The sequence below is a fragment of the Lynx canadensis genome, chromosome D2, assembly GCF_007474595.2.
Source record: "Lynx canadensis isolate LIC74 chromosome D2, mLynCan4.pri.v2, whole genome shotgun sequence".
NCBI classification, from domain to species: Eukaryota; Metazoa; Chordata; class Mammalia; order Carnivora; family Felidae; genus Lynx; species Lynx canadensis.
The window spans coordinates 33,902,076-33,921,229 of NC_044313.2; the positions used below are offsets into that span (position 1 = coordinate 33,902,076).

General features: G+C 46.5%; 1 protein-coding gene across 1 annotated transcript; it reads left to right on the forward strand.

Moving 5' to 3' along the window:
• The first annotated feature begins 9,687 nt into the window (after positions 1-9,687).
• RBP4 (retinol binding protein 4) lies at positions 9,688-18,857 on the forward strand. Its single transcript, XM_030335074.1, has 6 exons — positions 9,688-9,743; positions 9,891-10,019; positions 10,121-10,257; positions 10,402-10,508; positions 16,322-16,534; positions 18,562-18,857. Exons 2-6 carry the CDS (start codon positions 9,909-9,911, stop codon positions 18,597-18,599), a joined length of 606 nt encoding a protein of 201 aa, XP_030190934.1. The 5' UTR covers positions 9,688-9,743; positions 9,891-9,908; the 3' UTR covers positions 18,600-18,857.
• The last annotated feature ends 297 nt before the right edge of the window (positions 18,858-19,154 follow it).

The following is a 19,154-nucleotide window of genomic DNA, read 5'->3' on the forward strand; positions in this document are numbered from 1 at the left end:
AGCTTTCAAAAACTGCCGGTAACTCTTGGGCTGTGACAGAAGGTCTGGCTTAGAGTAGGATTCGGAAGCACAGGATTAAAGAGTTCTTCGGGACACGAAATCCCTAAGCATTATTAGCTCATAAGTCCTCAGAGAATCCTCAGAACATCTTAGATCAGCCAGGCGAGTGGCAAGTCGAAGTGATTCTTCCAGAAAAATAACGGAACACGAGCCGCCATCCGCAGCAAGAAGAATCATCGATAATATATCCATTAATGATATTACATTAACATCGATTGACAATTTGACTAATTTTTTCCATGACATATGAAGTGAGACTATGAGACCTTGGAAGTGTCTCCTTATTTGTACAGCAACTTTAATGAGCACGTAGGGGAGATAGAAGCATTTAGCATCCATGCAACATAAAATGGAATATTAATCTTTCCTTCTCTTAGAAGTCCTTTGATCAAACAAGTTGCCTGGCCTACTTTCTCTAAAACCTTCGCCTCTCAATTCCCCTCATTTAAAAGCTTGACCTCGGTAGTGTTGTAAGGGAACAAACCTTAATCTTATTCTAGAAAGGTGAACACGGCAAAACATTTGCCTGGGATCCAAGCCTAATCAAGCCACAACTTAAGCAATAATCCTTGTCAACAGACATGATTGTAAAAAGCAGCCCATGCAGCTGCTAACTGGGTTTTCCTGCCATGCATATTAGTGTGGATTTTGTTTTGAATAGTAATGGCCAGACTCATGCATTTTTGCTCCGAGACACAGTCTGTTAAATCTAGTGGATAAAACCTGTCTTGTCGGTTGCTTGGATCTCCAGCATCTCGGGGGAGGGGGTGAGGTGTGGGGGGTGGGGTTGTGCGTGGAAAAACACATAGTACTACTTAGTTTGGCTTAATGTTCAGTTTATTAAACTTTTACATCCATTAAGCACACTTTCCCAAATATTTAAACACTGTTATACAACTAATAAGTCAAACAACATATTTCATGAACTGATTTCCTTGAATTTTCTTTTTTTCTTTTTAGAGAGAGAGAAAGAGAGAGAACTCATCACGAGGAGGGGAGGGGGCAGAGGGAGAGAGAGAATCTTAAGAAGCCTCCACGCCCAGGTCGGAGCCTGACTCGGGACTTAATCTCACAACTCTGGGATCATGACCTGAGCTGAAACCAAGAGTTGGATTCTCAACTGACTGAGCCACCCAGCCGCCCCCAATTTCCTTGAATACTTAAATGCTGATTTCAAAGGTAGCCAAGGTCTTTTAAGCATTAAAAAAAAAACTATAAACTTTGTAACAGGTTCTCTTGAGTGAGCCCCCATGTTACAGTGACTCTAGAAGTTACCGTTAGACCCACATTTAAGTCTACTTCAAAGATAGCAACGCTGTGCGTTTCATTTACTGTGCTAAACTTAAAGCTTACCTTGATAGAGTGATAACAGTCTTACCGAAAAAGGAAAAGACATCCACTGAGGTCACAGGTTCTACGTCAGGAAATGAGAGGGTCCTGGTTGGAACATGGTTTTCCCAGAAGAACCCAACTCAGACTGGCACTTGTTGAGCTATTGGCTTCTCATGGAGTTCACTTGCTACCTCGAGGGGCCCTGCAGAGCACACACCTTCTGTCCTCCTCTGCCTAGTCTCAGGAGAGTCTTCCTCAGAGTGCTGTTTACTTCAACATCCTATTAGCATCTCATTATAATCAGAGTAATGCAGGGGTTTACCTCTGAAGAGAAAGGAGCTGAGTCAGCCCACCCCTCTCATGGGACCCTCACCTTCTCACAGTTTGGACACTTCCTACTGAAAGAGCAGACCTAGGCTGGCCGACTAGTAACTATGTCCCCGACATGGCCTCAGAAAGAAGTTCCCGCTCAAACCTCAGGCCACGCCTCCTCCCCTTGAGTAACTTTTGTTTTCTAAGAAAGCAGGCTATCAATTGATGCATTCCTCCGAAGTCTAAGGTGGGAGGAAGGGGAGTGTGAGAGGCATGGAAAATGTGAGTAGAAGAGGGAGGGCTTCTCTCAGGTAGGGGCCAGAGGCAGGAGCCCTCATCCCTGTCCAGGCTTAGAACGACCTGGGAGCATTTTTACCCCTCCCCAAACCAATTAAATCAGAGTCTCTGGGGATGGTGTTTGGTGCTAGGTATTTATATAGCACAGCAAGGCTGACAGCCAATGGTTAATAGGTGACCAGTGAGAAACGTTCTGTATACACTGAGGCCAAACATGTTAGAGACCCTCAGACACAATGGTTCTTAAACTTCAGGTGCATCAGAATCTCCTGGAAGACTTGTTCAAACACAGATTGCTGAGCCCCACCCCCAGAGTTTCTGATTCAGTGGGTCTGTGACCACCAGGCCCAACATTTGCATTTTTACAGTTCCAGGTGACGCTGATAATTGCTGATCTGGGACCACACCTTGGCAGCCATTGTTCTATCCTCCCCCAGCCAATCAGCTGAGGCCACGACCCTTCCCCAGCCAATGGGCTAAGGCCATGATCCTATAAAACCTTTGTGCTCTTGAAACCCCCTCCCCCTCCCCCTCCCCCTCCCCCTCCCCCTCCCCCTCCCCCTCCCCCTCCCCCTCCCCCTCCCCCTCCCCCTCCCCCTCCCCCTCCCCCTCCCCCTCCCCTCCCCCTCCCTCTCCCTCTCCCTCTTCTCACCACTGCATCGGTGCAGGTAGGGGATTGAGCTCGAGCTAGCTCGAATAAAGGCTCTTTGCTTTTGCATCAGACTCGGCTCCCTGGTGGTCTTTGGGAATCACAGATTCTGGGCATAACACTACCTAGTTCTTTTGTGTGCCTATGGCACAGCTCCAACTTCTACCAAAAGTATGTTGTGTACTCACAGTTCCCTAGTTCCATCCTTCCCTCATAAGCAGAGAGGAAAAAACACATATCTATATTCCATATGCAGATACATACTTAATAGGAAAAACAAAATACCCACAGATGTTAACATTCCTCTACTTATAAAAATAAAAATTAATTTAAAAATGAAACACATTCTATTATTGCCACCATTCTTTATTTTTGCTTTTATAATTACTCCTGATTTGTGATTTGCTCATTCTTTCAACATGTCTATTGATTATCCATCACAAGCCGCCATATTAGCCTCCGTGGTAGAGACTTCATGTTCCTCCTCTTCTTATTCTCTCCTCCTCCTCGTTATATGAGGTTATTCTTTCCTGCCCTCCTCCCCCATAGGGCCACGTGATCAACTTTGCCTATGGGTTGTGGACAGAAATGTCTCTTTCAGGTAAGAACGATTAATTGCCAGCTTAAGACCCTCTACTCTCCATTTTCCTGCTGCCACATCAGTTCCAGATGGAGGGGCCTCCTGATTCCAAGTGAGGATGTCCTGGAACAGAGCCTCCTGCTGACCTGAGATGGGACGTGTAGCATGAGTGAGAAATAAACCTTTCTTGTTTTTAGCTCTGAGAGATGAGGGCTATTTGTTACTGCAGCACATCCAAATCAATCCTGACTGTTACACTTCTACTTAGGGGGGATGCAGGCAACAAGTAAGTCTTGACCCCAATGTCACACACACTTGTGGTATAATACGGGAGTTAAAAGTAATATATAAAGAGTTGTAAGACATGGAACAGAGCATGATAAATGCCAGAAATGAGGTACATACGTATGGCTATGAGAGTTCAGAAAAGGGATTAATGGGTGGAGATGGGGAGGAAATCGAGTGTGTTCCAGATGGTAGTCACAACAGGAGCAATAGCATGGGGTGTAGAGTAACGGGGAAGAGTGAGAGCTGAATATGAAAAAGCAGGTTGGGCTCAGATTACAGGAGTCTCAGAGACGAGGCTGAGGATTTTGAACCCTGGTAAGTTTGGGGGGCAGGAAAAAACATTATGAGGGTACTTTTCCACAAATCTAATCTAGTAGTGCTTAGAAAGATGAGGTGGAGGAAAGAAATACTGGACATAGGGATACAGATTAAGCAGCTTTATTGCATTTTGTTCATTATCAAATACTCTAAAAATGTGTATAGGCTTTGACCCTGCAATTCTGCTTTTATGAATTTATCTTGCAAAAATAATTAAGATTGTATGTGATTAATGTTGTTACAAGGGTGTTCATGAAAAGTACAAATATAAAAGATCAAAAATAGATATTCAACAATAGGAGTTTGAGTAAGTAAATGGCATTGTATCCACAGAATAGAAACTACATTTATTAATAACCCTACTGTAAAGGCCTGTTTATTGATATGAAGAAATATTTACGATATGTAGTAAACTGCAGGATAGTTTTGCCATACAATTCCACTTATATACACATACATGGAGGTGTGTATACCAGCATGGTAACAGTGATTATTTCAAAGTGATGGGATTTATCACATTAAACTTCTTTTTTTTGCCTATATGATTTTCTCAAGTGTCTATAATGAACATATATAATTTGTGTAATAATTCATGCATTCATAAAGTTAAAAAAATTTTTTTTAATGTTTACTTGGTTTTGAGAGAAAGCAAGAGTGTGAGCAGGGAGGGACAGAGAGAGAGAGACACACAGAATCCAAAACAGGCTCCAGGCTCTGAGCGGTCAGCATAGATCCCAACATGGGACTGAAACTCCCAAACCACGAGATCATGACCTAGGCCAAAGTCTGAGGCTTAGCCAACTGAGCCACCCAGGCACCCCAATAGACAAAATTTTTAAGGTTATTTTCATAGGCTATGGGTGAGGTTGCTTGGGAATGAAAAACTGTGAGACCCAATTCTAGGCATCAATTGACAGGAGCAGGCAATTGTTTAAGTTAGAAAAAGCAAGTGAGGGGCACCTGAAGGGCTGTCAGTTAAATGTCCGACTCTTGATTTCAGCTCAGGTCATGATCTCACAGTTCGGGAGATCGAGCCCCGTGTTGGGCTCTGTGCTGACAATGCAGAGCCTGCTTGGGTTTCTCTCTCTCCCTCTCTCTCTGCCCTTCCCTTCCCCCCAACTCAAAATAAATAAACTTAAGAAAAAAGCAAGCAAGGAAAGAGGGGTCACTGGGGACTACTTTGAGTACTGCATGGCATTTTATACAAAGATTTTTTTTAAGGGAAATTCTGAAAGCCTGCCTATCTCTCTCCTCCTGTCTTTGACCAAGTCCTATTGTCTTCACTGCCCTTGTTGCTCAGGGTGGTTCCTGCAGAGTCCCTGGCAAGTACTGACAAGAACTTTGTGTTACTTATTGGCTGCTCAGTACAAGGCACTGAAAAAAACAAATGTAAGAAAATAACAATATTTTTTTAAATCACCAAACGTACTACTTAGAATGAATTAAAAATTTTTTTAAATGCTTATTTTATTTTTGAGGCGAGAGAGAGAGCGAATCCCAAGCAGGCTCTGCACTGTCAGCACAAAGCCTGATGTGGGGCTCGAACTCACAAGTGGTGAGATCATGACATGAGCCAAAATCAAGAGTCAGACGCTTAACTGACTGAGCCACCCAGGCACCCCTGAGTTTTTAATACTACACAATACTTGTTGACTTTGTTGAACTTCATTGTTTAATTTTTATGTCAACATTTCTAAGATATTACAGACATTAATTATCATTTATTTAGATAAAACATCTCTGAAACAACAACTAGGTCAATGTGAAAGCAACATTCCACTTACTCAGAATAATTTTAGAAATATAAGCCGCAAGATATTGATAATAAAAAAGTGATCATAAGAATAGCTAACATTATAATATATAATCGGTGCCAGGTACTCTTCTAAGACCCTTACATATATTAACTCATTTAATTCTTACAAGAACTTAAGGAGGTAGGTACTGTGATTGTCTGTATTTACAGGCGAGAAATTGAAGCACAGAGAAATTAAGTTAACTAGCTCAAGGTCACACAGCTACCCCAAACTGCCAGTTTAAATAGGATTAAATGAAAAAGTGTACCCACTGGTACACAAGACCCCATACTAGCTGCTGTAGGGGAATATACAAAGACACTTCCTTTAAGGAATTATACACACACACACACACACACACACACACACACACACACATATATATATATATATATATGAAAATGTTATTAAACACCAATTTAAAAAAAGTTAAATAAAAATTCCAGGAACTCTTTTAAAAGCCTACAGATGTACAAAAGAATGGTTTCACTTCCTTAAACTTTCTGCTTAACAAGTTTGTGTTTCTCAGTAGTATACTATACTAATAAACAGATGTAATACTTCTATTGTTGCTAACATTTTCTACTGCAGTTGACTTATTTCTACAGGAAGCAGTGCTTATATAATAGCCAAGTCATATGCACATGAGATTGAAGCACCCACACAAAACTAGCAACAATACCCTGGATTAACCAAGTACGTTTCAGATCATTCTACTGAATACACTCTTCAGTTCCACCTCAGCCAGGTTCTCTGTTCCCACTATTGGTCATCACCAAAAGGCACCCCCCAAAGGCAGGGATTTCAGTTACATCCTGGCAGCCAAGTGCAAAGGGCTCCTTTCACCTTACACATCCGCTCACAGGAATCTCTGTACACACCGAATTGATGGGTGGGACCAGGTGTCTCAGGAATAATTCACTTGGTGGGATCCATGTTATTTTCACCTAAATTGAGGACACTGACTGATGACTTTGTAACCACTGAAAAGAAACCTGTTGAAAAAATCAGTTTGACCCTTTGCACCTGAAAAAGTTGGCCGAATAAGTAATCTTTTCATTTTCCCACCAATTATTTTGGCATCTTTTAAATGTAGTCGGAAGATAAACGCTACCCAATTTCCTTGTTTTTCATTTTCCTTGGCCTTTCTGTCAGGATGTGGATGTAAATGTCAGTTTGCATGAAATGGAGTTGGTTTGAAATGCTTAATTGTTACGAGGGTAAGGACATAAAGTTCTTTGCCTTAGCTTTTCTTTCAATTATGGTAAAACATCTTTCCATATTTCCTAGGAGCTAGTGACTTGCTTGTTGCTGTATTCATTAAGGTTACACTATTCTGTTACAGGTAAACCCCCCAAATCTCAGCAGCTTAGCCCAACGGAAGTTTATTTTTCATTCTCAAAAAGTTAGTCACTGGTGGGGTCCCGGGTTGTGGCGTCTCTGCTGGCTGGCAGATGAGGGAAGAGAGACGGCACGGATGATTGGACAGGCAGCTTTTACAAGCCCTGTCTGGGACTGACACACAGCACTTTTGTCCACATTCCATCCACCAGACTTAGGCATGTGGCTTTATGGAGCTACAGGAAGTGGGGAGGTGCCTTCTGGCAAAAAAGTCTCTTCTCCACAACTCTCCACCATGGAAGAGGAATGCACATTTTTTGCTGGAAGACTAGCTCCCACCTCTGCGATAAGCGCTGAATCCTGAGAAATTATACTGTAGAAAGAATGACCTCTGGCCAAGTCTTTTTAAATAAATCTTTTATGAAGCCTACCTAAAGTGATTCATTTCAATAAAACAAATGAAGTCAATGTCTGTTAAGTGAGTACCTACTAAGTGAAAGTCTCTTAATAAATCTCATGGAAAAGTTGGGGGAGGGGCAGATACCAAGATGAAAGACTCATGGTCTGCCTTTTCCATGAAGTATGGCAGCAAATGAACTTTTGTGTATATCATCTATGATCCATAATTTAAAACATAACTTTACTTCTGGGGGGAGGGAGAAAAATGTTTGTAATGAGAATATTTGTTTTGTTTTCTGATTAAACATTTTCACTCTAGGAAACTCTGGAAAGTACAAAAAGGTACAAATCAAAAAACAAAAAACAAAAACAACCTTCAAATGTCCTTAATCCTATCACACAGAGGTAATCACCATGAACATCTTTTCCTGTTTTTATTATATAGATACACGAATATTTGAAAAAAATTACTTTATGAGGACAAATTTCAAAGCACCGATGTTAAAAACATCAGTTGACCTGTATTCACCTATTTGCAGTCAGGAAGAAATTTGAGAGAGAATGCCAAAATAAACTGTTTTTCTTTGCTGGTATCTGGGACACCAAGGTTCACGACAGATCAATAAAAGAGAGAGAGGAGAAGGAACAATTACAGCACCTCTTACACATCTAACACATGAAAAAACATGTGGCAGAAACAATCGCCATACAGTGCGCTGAAATTCCCTGCATTTATTCAGCACGTAGCGTGTGCAAGGACCGCCAGCACATGTTCTAGGGGAAACAGATGAAAGGGATGCTGTTCCCGGGAGAACTTTTCTGGTAGTAATAACCATCCAAGGGCAGTTACACTCGGCCAAGAGCTCTCCCTCCATCACTGGACCTGTTGGAGAAGAAGCTGGAAGGGCTTGACTCTGGAATGTTGAGGAGGGGGTCCAAGCACTGATTGGACAGGAGAAAGATGCCCGAAAGTCATTTCCCACCCAGGGTGCACATACACTGCCACGTGTACCTCCCCCCACACGGGCCCTGCAGGGGCAGCTCTTATTTGAGCTATTTGGGATGATTCGTCCTGTGATAAAACTGGCCTAACCAGAACATCTCCTAAGTAGCCGGTTGGCCAGAACAGGGCTTTCCTCCCTCTGGGGCAGTAAGGAGTTAAATGCATCATCATTGGCTCTCCAGAGACACCCTAAAGAGTCAAGTTGGGGGAGGAGGCAGGGATGGAGGGCAAGGCGGCAGGTGGAAGCAGAGAACCAGGCAGGTGGATGTCCAGAGAGTTCTAGGAAGGCGCCTGCTTCTTCGACACACCACTAACTCTCATTCAATCAAATGCTGCATCCTCTGACTTCTTTGACCCATGCGAGGAACGCTAACTTTGAAAGATACGACAAAAACATGGTCAGTAAATGGTACCATCAGGTAGGCAAAATAGCATAACGAGTCACAGCATTTTGCCTCAATTGACCATAGAATTTTGTTCGCCTCCCAGCTCCTGTCCACTCTTCAGCGAACTCACCTTAGGTATTTTGAAGACAAAACAAAATTCCACTATGGCTTTGAAATAAAATTGCATCATAAACAATTGGTAGACGTGTTTCAAAGCGGTTTGAGCGAAGTGCCACAGAGTAAGTAGGCGACCACCGAGGTTGCTCAAGTATTTCCTGCTCTGACCAGGGTTCGTTTCTGGAGAATATTTAACAGGGAGGATTTTAATGCTTCTAAAGATGTTGAAACTAAAGAACAAATATTGACCCAGAAAGTACCACAACTCTCCCGAAAGAGAGTAAAATACGTCCTTTATAAAATGAAAAGCTCCTTGGCCGAAATATCCCCAACCCCCTGCACAACTGGCCGTCGGAGGTTAGAGAGGCCAATCTGGCACGGGCCCGGGGCGCGGGCGCCGAGGCACCGGCCAGCATCCCGGGGTCCCCCCTCCCCCTGGGAGAGGCCACGGTCTTCCCGCCAGGCCGACCTGCGCCTGCAGCCAGAGCCACCGGGCCCCGAGGCCACCCCAGGCCGCAGCTGGCGGTCGCTGGCACGAGTGCCGAGTGACCAGGCCAGAGCTTGTATCCGCGGCTCGGCCGAGGCCACCCCGCGCGGCAGCCCCACCGCCCGCGGCGGCCCCGGAGGTGAGGCTCCCGCCCAAAGGGACCCTCCCTGCCCCGGGCGGCGGTGAGTCAGGTCGCGTTATGCAAGTGCTGGCCGGCCGGCCCGGCGCCTCCCCTCGGTCTTTCACCCCCGGCCGTTACGAAAGCGCGACCCCCCTCCCGCCGGGGCTATAAAGCGCCCGGGCGGCCCCTGCGGCGCGCTCGTCTCCCTGGCTCCACGCGCACCACGCCGCCACCAGGCTTGCGCGCAGCTCCGGGCGGTGAGCGGCGGCGGGGCGGGGGCCGGGGGCCGCGAGCCGGCCGGGGGTCGCGGGCTGGCGGGCGGACAGGGCCGGGGGTCGCGGGCGGGGGTGGCGGGCAGGGCCCGGGGGTCGCGGGCGGGCGCTCACGGCGCGCGGTACCCGCAGGACGGACTTCTGGGCACGATGGCGTGGGTGTGGGCGCTGGTGCTTCTGGCCGCGCTGGGCAGCGCCCGGGCGGAACGCGACTGCCGGGTGAGCAGCTTCCGAGTGAAGGAGAACTTCGACAAGGCTCGGGTAGGTATCTGCCGGGCGGTCCCCGGTGCCCCGCGTCCTCCCTTCCCGGAGGCCGGCCCTGCACGCCGAGCCTCCAAACCCCGCACTCGCCTCTTTCGCAGTTCTCCGGGACCTGGTACGCCATGGCCAAGAAGGACCCCGAGGGCCTCTTTCTGCAGGACAACATCGTCGCCGAGTTCTCTGTGGATGAGAATGGCCAGATGAGCGCCACGGCCAAGGGCCGAGTCCGTCTTTTGAAGTCAGAGCCTCCCTCAGCCCCCCATCTCCAGCTGAGCACCCAACCCTGACTAGGGGGGGGGGGGGGGGGGGGGGCAGCCTCCGGGTGGGATGGTGGGAGGAAGCCCTTTGTCGGCCTGGCTCAGGATCTCTTTGGCTTTTGCAGTAATTGGGACGTGTGCGCAGACATGGTGGGCACCTTCACAGACACTGAGGACTCTGCTAAGTTCAAGATGAAGTATTGGGGCGTAGCGTCCTTTCTCCAGAAAGGAAGTGAGTAGTCAGTTCAGTAGGACTCTCAGGGGATGGGGGGTCATACCTGGCCAGATTGCCGAGTTTCTTCTTCAGCGGCACCCTTGGAAAGAATGGTCTGTAAGTGGCAGGAACCCTGAGCAGGGCCTGAGGTTGGGGAGGTGAGATTGGGACTGACCAGGCCCCCTCCCTGCCCACTTTCCCTACCTCCAGCTCAGAAAACCTGGCCCAAGCTCAAAAGGACTTTGGGCTTGTTAGGTGACCTCCTTCTGCCATTTTCCTATCCAGCCACTGTGCCAAGGTGTGTAGCCTTCTCCATGCTCAGACTTCCCACCTCCCCAAGACCCATCCCACCTCACCATTCACCCTGGTTTTGTATTTCCTCCATTTCATTGGGCTGAATCCCTGAGACAGCTTGATTACTTGGGGCCCCAGCAGAGGCTGGGAGACCTTTATCCAAGGATGTGGGGAACACTGTGCATAGGGTTGGCTGACTCCGGGGTGCCCTGCCTGCAGATGCTGAGATTCTGAGCCAGGCACAGTGCTCTGGGTGGCACTGATCTCTCTGCTTTCTCCCAAGCACCAAAACTCAGATGGGGGACAGACAGGGTGTTGAAGACTCAGAAAAACATCCTAAAATCTAGGCTGATCATAAGAACACAACATTTACCTGCCTTTTTGACTTTCTTTCCATTTCTCTTAAATTTCACATCTGGAATCCATTTTGGTACCCAGGAAATAATGCAGGCCAAGGGGGACGTATCATGGGATCTTAGGGAGTTACCCTACAAAGGGGGTTCAATATACAGATGAATAAACTGAGACCAAGAGAAAGTATTGATTTGCCCACGGTCATACAAGTTTGTGGGAGCCAGTGTCAAAAGCCAGGGATTCCAACTCCCAGGTAAGTAGTAAAAAAGTATTTTAAATAATGCAACAAAACTTTCTAGAGTGATTCATTTAGTGTGAAAGATATGCTTTTCTGGTAATGAATTACAAAAATCAATACTGGGGGTACAAGATTACTAATTTTTAGTAAATGTAAACACATAATGCTCTGTTGCATTTTGAGATCCACTCTGGAAAGAACTAGGATTCTGCTGGTAGTGCATTTGGGAAGAGTGGGAGAGAACCCGATGAGGAGGTGGGGTTTGCTTCTTGTGTCCTACCCCCTCCTTTGCTACCAAACCAGATTAGTCTTGCTTTTACCTCTGGTAGGTTGAGATTCTACCTAGGATTTCATCTGGAGGCAAAAAAACAAAAACAAAAACAACTTAAAATCTTTAAAGCGATGGCTATAGATAATTCAGTGAGATGACTACAATATGGAAGGCTCAGATTCAGTTCCTTGTGAGATTCCCTTTCAGGAAAGAAGCATGCTGGATAGTGGTCAAGCATGCAGGGTTAAATTTTTTTTTTTTAACGTTATTTATTTTTGAGACAGAGAGAGACAGAGCATGAACGGGGGAGGGGCAGAGAGAGAGGGAGACACAGAAGAGGGAGGGAAGCAGGCTCCCAGGCTCTGAGCCATCAGCCCAGAGCCCGACGTGGGCTCGAACTCATGGACCGTGATCATGACCTGAGCTGAAGTCGGACGCTTAACCGACTGAGCCACCCAGGTGCCCCGAGCCTGCCGGGTTTAAAAGTTAGACTGCCTGAGTTCAAATCCTAACTCGACCCACTACCTGTGGGAACTCAAGTGTGTTCCTTATCCTGTCAGTGCCTCAGTTTTCTCCTCTACAAAAGGAGGTGATCATAACCCTTGCCTCATGGAGTTGTCTTCTGTGGATGCAGTAAGTTGACCTGCAGAAAGTTAGAAAAATGCCTGAGATGTGTGTTCTCTGCAAGTGTAGATTATTAGTGCTTCGTTTTCTCCCCAGGCATGAGTTATATTTCATCTTCTGGGCATGGGATGGGAGGTCCCACAGAGACCATCAGTTCAAGCCTCTCATTTTACAAGTGAAGAAACTGAGGTATCTTTTAGAGAAGTGACTAGCCCAGGGCCACGTGGCTACTTAGTGGCACTTAGTGATACCTCTTTGCCCAGGGCATGAGCTGCCCCAGTGTTTTCTAAGTGTCCCACAGACCGTATGATTTGTTGTTTCTACCTTCCTGTCTCTTACATGCTTTGGGGCCTGGGGAGGTGGGGGGCTTTTGCAAACTCTACCATCTCTCCTTGTGCCAATTTCTTTCTTCCTTGATCTTGGTCTGGCATTAAACCCTGACTTGGTCAGGAGGGTCTGAAGCCTCAGAGAGTGACCTGCGTTCTTAGTCTCTCCCCCTCTTCACATGCTGCATTTCACCAAACAGATGTGTTTAAAACGAGGTACACTTATGCAGAGAAAATAGCTCAGGAACAAAGGCTCGCTAAATTTGTTGTCATGTTATTTTTTTTAATAATAAATGCAGTAAATCTCTCAAGTTGAATATTAAGTGTCAGTGTCAGCAGACTCCAACATGGCTTGCTGCCCCAGCCTGGGGCATGCTCTATCCTGGCCTCCTTCTGCCCCAGCTCTGCCAGCAGCAAACAGGATGTCTCAGGGGTTAAGGAATGCCATCATCAACCGATCTCGGTGGAATGTAGGCTTTACCATTGACTAGCCTCTCTGAACTTTGATTTCCTTAACAGAAATGGGGATAAAGAATAGTTCCTATTTCATAAGATTGTTGGAAGGACAAATTAAGGTAATGCATGAAAAATGCTTAACCTGATGCATAATGAGTGCTCAGAAAATATCAGCTTTGGTCATTATTGTTTCGGACCATTCCTGAAAGACCTGGACAAAGACTCTCCTTTGTCTGTCTTCCAGATAAAGTCTGTCACTCTGCTGGTAAAGGAGCCTGTGCAGGCTACATAACAACGTTATGTACATCAGTTCTTGAAACCTGGGTCCCCAGACCACCTACGTCTGGATCAGCTGGGTGCTTGTTAAAAGTGCAGACTTGTGAGCTCAAACCCAGACTTTCTGAATCAGAAACTCTTGGGGTCGGGCCCCAGAGTTGGCAGTTTTGGTATGGTCCTTAGGTATGCTCCTTCTGCACAGTGAAGCTTGAGAAACTGCTCTAGATAATTCAATCCAAAGATTATCTTTGCTTACTCAGGTTTCAAGGTCTCAGACTCCATTCACTTTGTCAGGGCCTGCTGGACTTTGGTGGGGGGTGGGGGGGGCAATTAGAAATAGCATCACACCCACCATCCGGCTCTACTGGACTATTAGACCGAGAACTGGAGGGAGCTTTTCACCTGTTTGTTCACTTTCGATGATGGGAGGACACAGGTGTAGGATGCTGAAGGGACCTGTTCCTGGCCCACTGCATCGAGCAACAGATCTGCAAGGGAACCAGGTCACTTAGACAGCTCCGTCTACTGAGTGTTTTCTTTGTTTTTTGGACTGGCATTTAGTTAAAACCTCTAAACCCGTCCATGTGGGTACAGTATAGAGGCAGCTGCGGGGGCTCCTGGCCATATGGCCGCTGCCTTGATCACTCTCCCTCCCCAGCTCTGTTGCATGCAGACAGCTACTATCCAGAAATGTCTGGGGGATTCTGGCTCTACAGGGTGACCCACCCCCAGCTGCTGGGAGGGAGGAGGCTGGAGGACCAAGTTTATTCTTTCAAGTGGCGCTCAGGCAGTTCATCTCTTGCCTTAGGAGGGAGAATCTGGCAAGGATTGTTAGGATTTAAATTCTTCTTCTTTGAACTATTTAGCCAAAAAGAACCTGGAGATAAACCAAACCAACTTAGGCCTTTTTTTAAAAAAAAAAAGTCAAGAACAGTAGTCAATTTTCTTAAAACCAAGCATTGAAAACTATTTAGTTCTTAAGTCAGAATTCACATTCTGGCAACAATCTTGGAAAAACAAAATTAAGCTGCAGATTTGCTGAGCTGACAGCTGCCTCGATCTCGAATTGGGGCAGCATTTCAAAGGAGAGCACATTTGTGTCTGAGGGGTTGGCCGCTGGGGCACCTCTGACAGACACACTGAGCCCCATCACCAGGGAAGAAATGACTTCATTTGCAGAGGAAGAAGACTTTGCCCAGAGGCTGGGGAGCCAGTGAGGGAAGGCCCTGGTCAGGGTGAGGCCCAGCAGCCGGCCCCATGGCTTCTGTTCCTGGCCCAGCTCCTGTGTCTGGACACCCTCAGCTGTGGCCTCGGACCCTGTCCCGTGGGAAAGCCTGGAGGTACAGCAGTGGCTCACTCTTCCTCCTGGAGAGCCTGGAGTGAGCTGAACTGCGGGTCTGGATTCACACTGAAGCCCTCCTCAGCTAGCACTCTCAGGCTTCTCCGAGCTGAGAGGCACACCCTGAGGTGGCTTAGGTGGGTAGTAGAGGTCCCCCTATGCTTTCTGAGGCCGGGGGACCCGGGTTCCTCTGCATTCCTCTCGTATGGAACCAACATAGAACAGGGACCATCACCTGCTTCACGGCTTGGGCAGGAAAGAGATGGAGACACAGAGGCTTTTCGTTTCTTGTTTCTTGTCCCCTCTTTCCCCAAGTTACCTACTGCCTGGAATTAATGTGGTGTAGATGTTAGGCCTGTGGGCTCCAGCTCTGTCCTGCTCTTTGTGATCTTGGGTAAATTATTTAGTTTCTCTGTACCTCAGTTTCCTCATCTGTAAAATAGGAATAACAGTGTGGACTTTTGGGTAGACGGGAGGAATAATTGTTTACACAGTGACCGATGCATAAGTAATTGCTCAGAAAGTCCTAGCCATGGCTACATGTTAATGAGAATGTTAAATTAAGTAGAGATGTGGCACTTTTTAAAAAAGTTCTATTTTTAAAATTTTGTTCCTTTTTTAAAGTTTATTGATGTATCTTGAGAGAGAGAGCATGCCCGTGCACACAGGAGAGGCAGAGAGAGGGAGAGAGAGAATCCCAAGCAGACTCTGAGCTGTCAGCGTGGAGCCCAGCACAGGGCTTGATCCCATGAACTGTGAGATCATGATCTGAACTGAAATCAAGAGTTGGATGCTTAACCAACTGAGCCACCCAGGCACCCTGGAGATGTGGCACTTTTTACCAAATATAAGGTATTCAGGTAAACCTGAGCATTCATTGTTGTTTCCCCAGTCCAAATCTCTCAAACATAATTCTTATTAATGTTATTTCTCATCCAGCCTTTGTTGACATTTATACCACTTTGTGTACACTTCTTCATGGCTTATTACCTCCCAGCCTTAGGGCTAAACAAAATCTAAATTCTTCAAGGGCTCAGCTCTGCCTCTGTCAGGGGAGATCCGAAAAATACAAGCTTCTAAGAATGAATATGTGATGTCAGAGGGTGGGCACCTTGTGTCCTCAACACAAAAATTACTCTCTTTTGCCAGCATGAAGAAGCATGTCAGGTTTCTAAGCCAGAATTAGGGTGTAGCAGAAAAGCCGTGAAGGGGATCATCAGAATGGTGTCCTCCAGTGGATCGGGGGGCAGCAGGGCAGTGAGAAGACATCAGCCACAAAGGCACAGACATTGTTAGAAAATGGATGGAGAAGACAACAGTAGAAAGGTCTATTTTGTGGTTTTCGATGGGCCCACATTCTCTGTGGTTCTTTGGATAGATACAATCACATTTATTGTCAGGGTGGGAGATAATCGTTGAAGTGAACGCGGCTCCCCACGCCCTCAACTCCAGGGTTCTTTTCTGCAAAGAACAAAGGCTTTCTCATTTTCCCAGCTTTGTAAAAGCCATCAGAATTCTCTGTAGTCTCCTGTTTCCTAATGAAATAAAACCAGTTTCAAGAAGTCACCAGTTTCTTGAGCCTGCTCGTCAGTTTCCCTGGCACCTGAGTTGGCTGAGGGAGCGGCACTGGCAGTGTGGCTTTCTGGCTTGCAGATGATGACCACTGGATCATCGACACCGACTATGACACCTACGCGGTTCAGTACTCCTGCCGTCTCCTGAACCTTGACGGCACCTGCGCTGACAGCTACTCCTTCGTGTTTGCCCGCGACCCCAACGGCCTTCCCCTGGACGTGCAGAAAATCGTGCGGCAGAGACAGGATGAGCTGTGCCTGGCCAGGCAGTACAGGCTGATCGTTCACAACGGTGAGTGGGTGAGGGTCAGGGCACCGCACACTCTCCTGAGGGGTCAGTGGGCAGTGAGTTTGGGCCACATGCCAGTGAAATACGGTGCTTCTGCCAGAGAGAGAAAACAGGGAGTCTCAGGAGCCCTGTTGGGCCCAGTTTGGTCCTTCTTGACCAGATCTTTCACTGGCCTTATCATGGGGCTGTTTCAGGAGGGATGGGCAAAAGCCCTTTTCCAAAACCCTGGCACTTTTAATTAAATCAAACTGCAGAGGACAGGCTCTTCCTTTATATCTGCTACCCCAGGCCCAGTCTGTGTGGCTACACTGCCCAAAACACCATTTTGACAAAATTAATATTGTTTAGGGAGTCAGTAGCCCCAGTGAAGAGCCGGGCAGCAAATAATGGCCATTGCTGCCAAAGTTAAAGAGAGGGGTGCCTGGATGGCTCCGTTGGCTAAGCATCCGACTTTAGCTCAGGTCGTGATCTCAAGGCTCGTGAGTTTGAGCCCTGCGTCGGGGTCTGTGCTGACAGCTCAGAGCCTGGAGCCTGCTTCGGATTCTGTGTCTCCCTCTTTCTCTGCCCCTTCCCCACTCACACTCTGCCTCTCTCTCTCTCTCTCTCTCTCAAAAATAAATAAAAACAATTTTTTTTATAAGTTAAAGAGAGACCTCACCATAGCAAGTTTGAAACAGAACCATTTCAACAAATGCTCTTTTTCTCATATGGAACTAGAGTGCCATGAAATTGACTAGCTGGTTTTCCTCACTTATGTTTTTTGAGATTCCCCAGAACAATCGTTGAATCTTTTTATAGATGTTACTCTTATCTGATCTTTTTTTTTTAGCATATGTGCTGCCTAAGCGAGCACTACCCCTGTCTGATCTTGCTTTAAAAACCAGTAACATTTTGGAGGAAAGTGTGCAGTCTATTTTGAAATGACACTCACTCCCACGGGAAACTGAGTTTCAAAATCCAAATAGGGTAATGTTAACATGTAGAAAAAGAGAACAGAACTGAACTCCTCCATCAGTCATCTAACTAGCTGGCCCATACCACACCAAACAGATATGAACCTAAACCAAACACATTAAAAAATAAGATTTTGATGCTCTACCCTGGGGGCAGCCTAAATGGAGGGTGTGCAAAGGATCTCACCACAGCCAGGCCCCACACCAAGCCCTTTCCCTGAATTATGTCACTTAATCCTCAGAGACACCTCATGAAGTAGATACTCTCATGATCCACATTCTACAGATGAGAAAACTCAGGCTATGAAAGATTACACAGGTTGCCCCAAACCTCCCACAGGTAATTGAGTTGGATGCAAACCATGGTTGTTCTGTGACCCCGACCCTCCTTGTAGAACCGCCTGCTGACACGTGACAGAGGACATGGTGGACATTCTATAGAACCACCCACAGAGTGACTGAGGCCAGGCTGATTTGGCCTCCACTTCCTGAGATAGGAGGATATGCTCCCGATCCTTTGAAATGCAGTGAGGCGGGGCACCTGGGTGGCTCAGTCAGTTAAGCCTTCAACTTTGGCTCAGGTCATGATCTCATGGTTGTTGAGTTTGAGCCCCATGTTGAGCCCTGTGCTGACAGCTGGGAGGCTGGAGCTTCTTCAGATTCTGTGTCTCCCTCTCTCTCTCTCTGCCCCTCCCTAACTTGCACTCTGTCTCTCTCTCTCTCTCTCTCTCTCTGTCTCTCAAAAAAAAAACAACAACAACAACAACAAAAAAAAAACCCCACTAAACATTTTTTTAAAGAAAAGATTCAGTGAGGCAATTTAAGGGCACGTAAAAGGAAAACTTTAAAACAGCAGCTCCTATGCTGTCCCCTCTGTCTTGCCCCCGGAGAAATTCAAAGGATTTCAGAAAGCCTTAAGGATGCCAATGAATTACAGATGAATTACTGCCACGTCTAGCTGTAACCCTACAAGAAACATTTGAATAAAGCTGAGCCCCAAGGCCATCCTGACATACCCCATGTACCTTTAACATTGGGTCCAACTTTCTGTCATTGACTTTGTTTTCTGTATTTCAGGTTACTGTGATGGCAAATCAGAACAAAACATTTTGTAGCAACGTGGAGTTTCATTGGAAAAGTTCCCATTAACTCACTCAGCCTTCAACTCTGTCTTACCTTAGAGGTTTAGTTTCCCTGCTCTGCTCCCCTCCCCTCAGCCAACATGGAACCTTAGTACACATAAAAATATATGAGGTGGTAAGTGAATCTGCACTCGAATGAATGTCTGCCTTCCTGGAGTGTCCTAAGGAATCGTTTGAGGCTTAGGATTCCAGACTTTGATTTATTAAAACATAGTCACTGGTTTGCTGTGATCTGGGTTTTTGTTTGTGTTGTGTCTGTGTCAAAGTGAGAAGTCCTGCAGATGGTTGGGTACGGTGTGCTTTAATATACCAGGAGGGGCTCTTGTCTCCCAGCTCTTCATGACTTTTGGCCTGTTCTAGTGCCCAATCTCCATTATTAATGACTGTGGCTTCTCTTGACTTCCTGAAAAAAATGGGTCTCCCCATTAAGTGAGAAAGGCCTTAACTACTAGCCTGGCCAAGGCACTGAGGCCAAAAGAGGTGAGTGTTGGTAGGCCAGGCCAGCGAGCCCAAGGCCTCAATGTACCC

What these genes read in the sequence shown, in the direction of transcription:
- RBP4 (XM_030335074.1), top strand. Translation starts at nt 9,909, where the DNA reads ATGGCGTGGGTGTGGGCGCTGGTGCTTCTGGCCGCGCTGGGCAGCGCC. An exon ending in GGCCGAGTCCGTCTTTTGAA is followed by an intron (nt 10,258 to 10,401) that starts GTCAGAGCCTCC and finishes TGGCTTTTGCAG; the next exon opens with TAATTGGGACGTGTGCGCAG. An exon ending in GTCCTTTCTCCAGAAAGGAA is followed by an intron (nt 10,509 to 16,321) that starts GTGAGTAGTCAG and finishes TCTGGCTTGCAG; the next exon opens with ATGATGACCACTGGATCATC.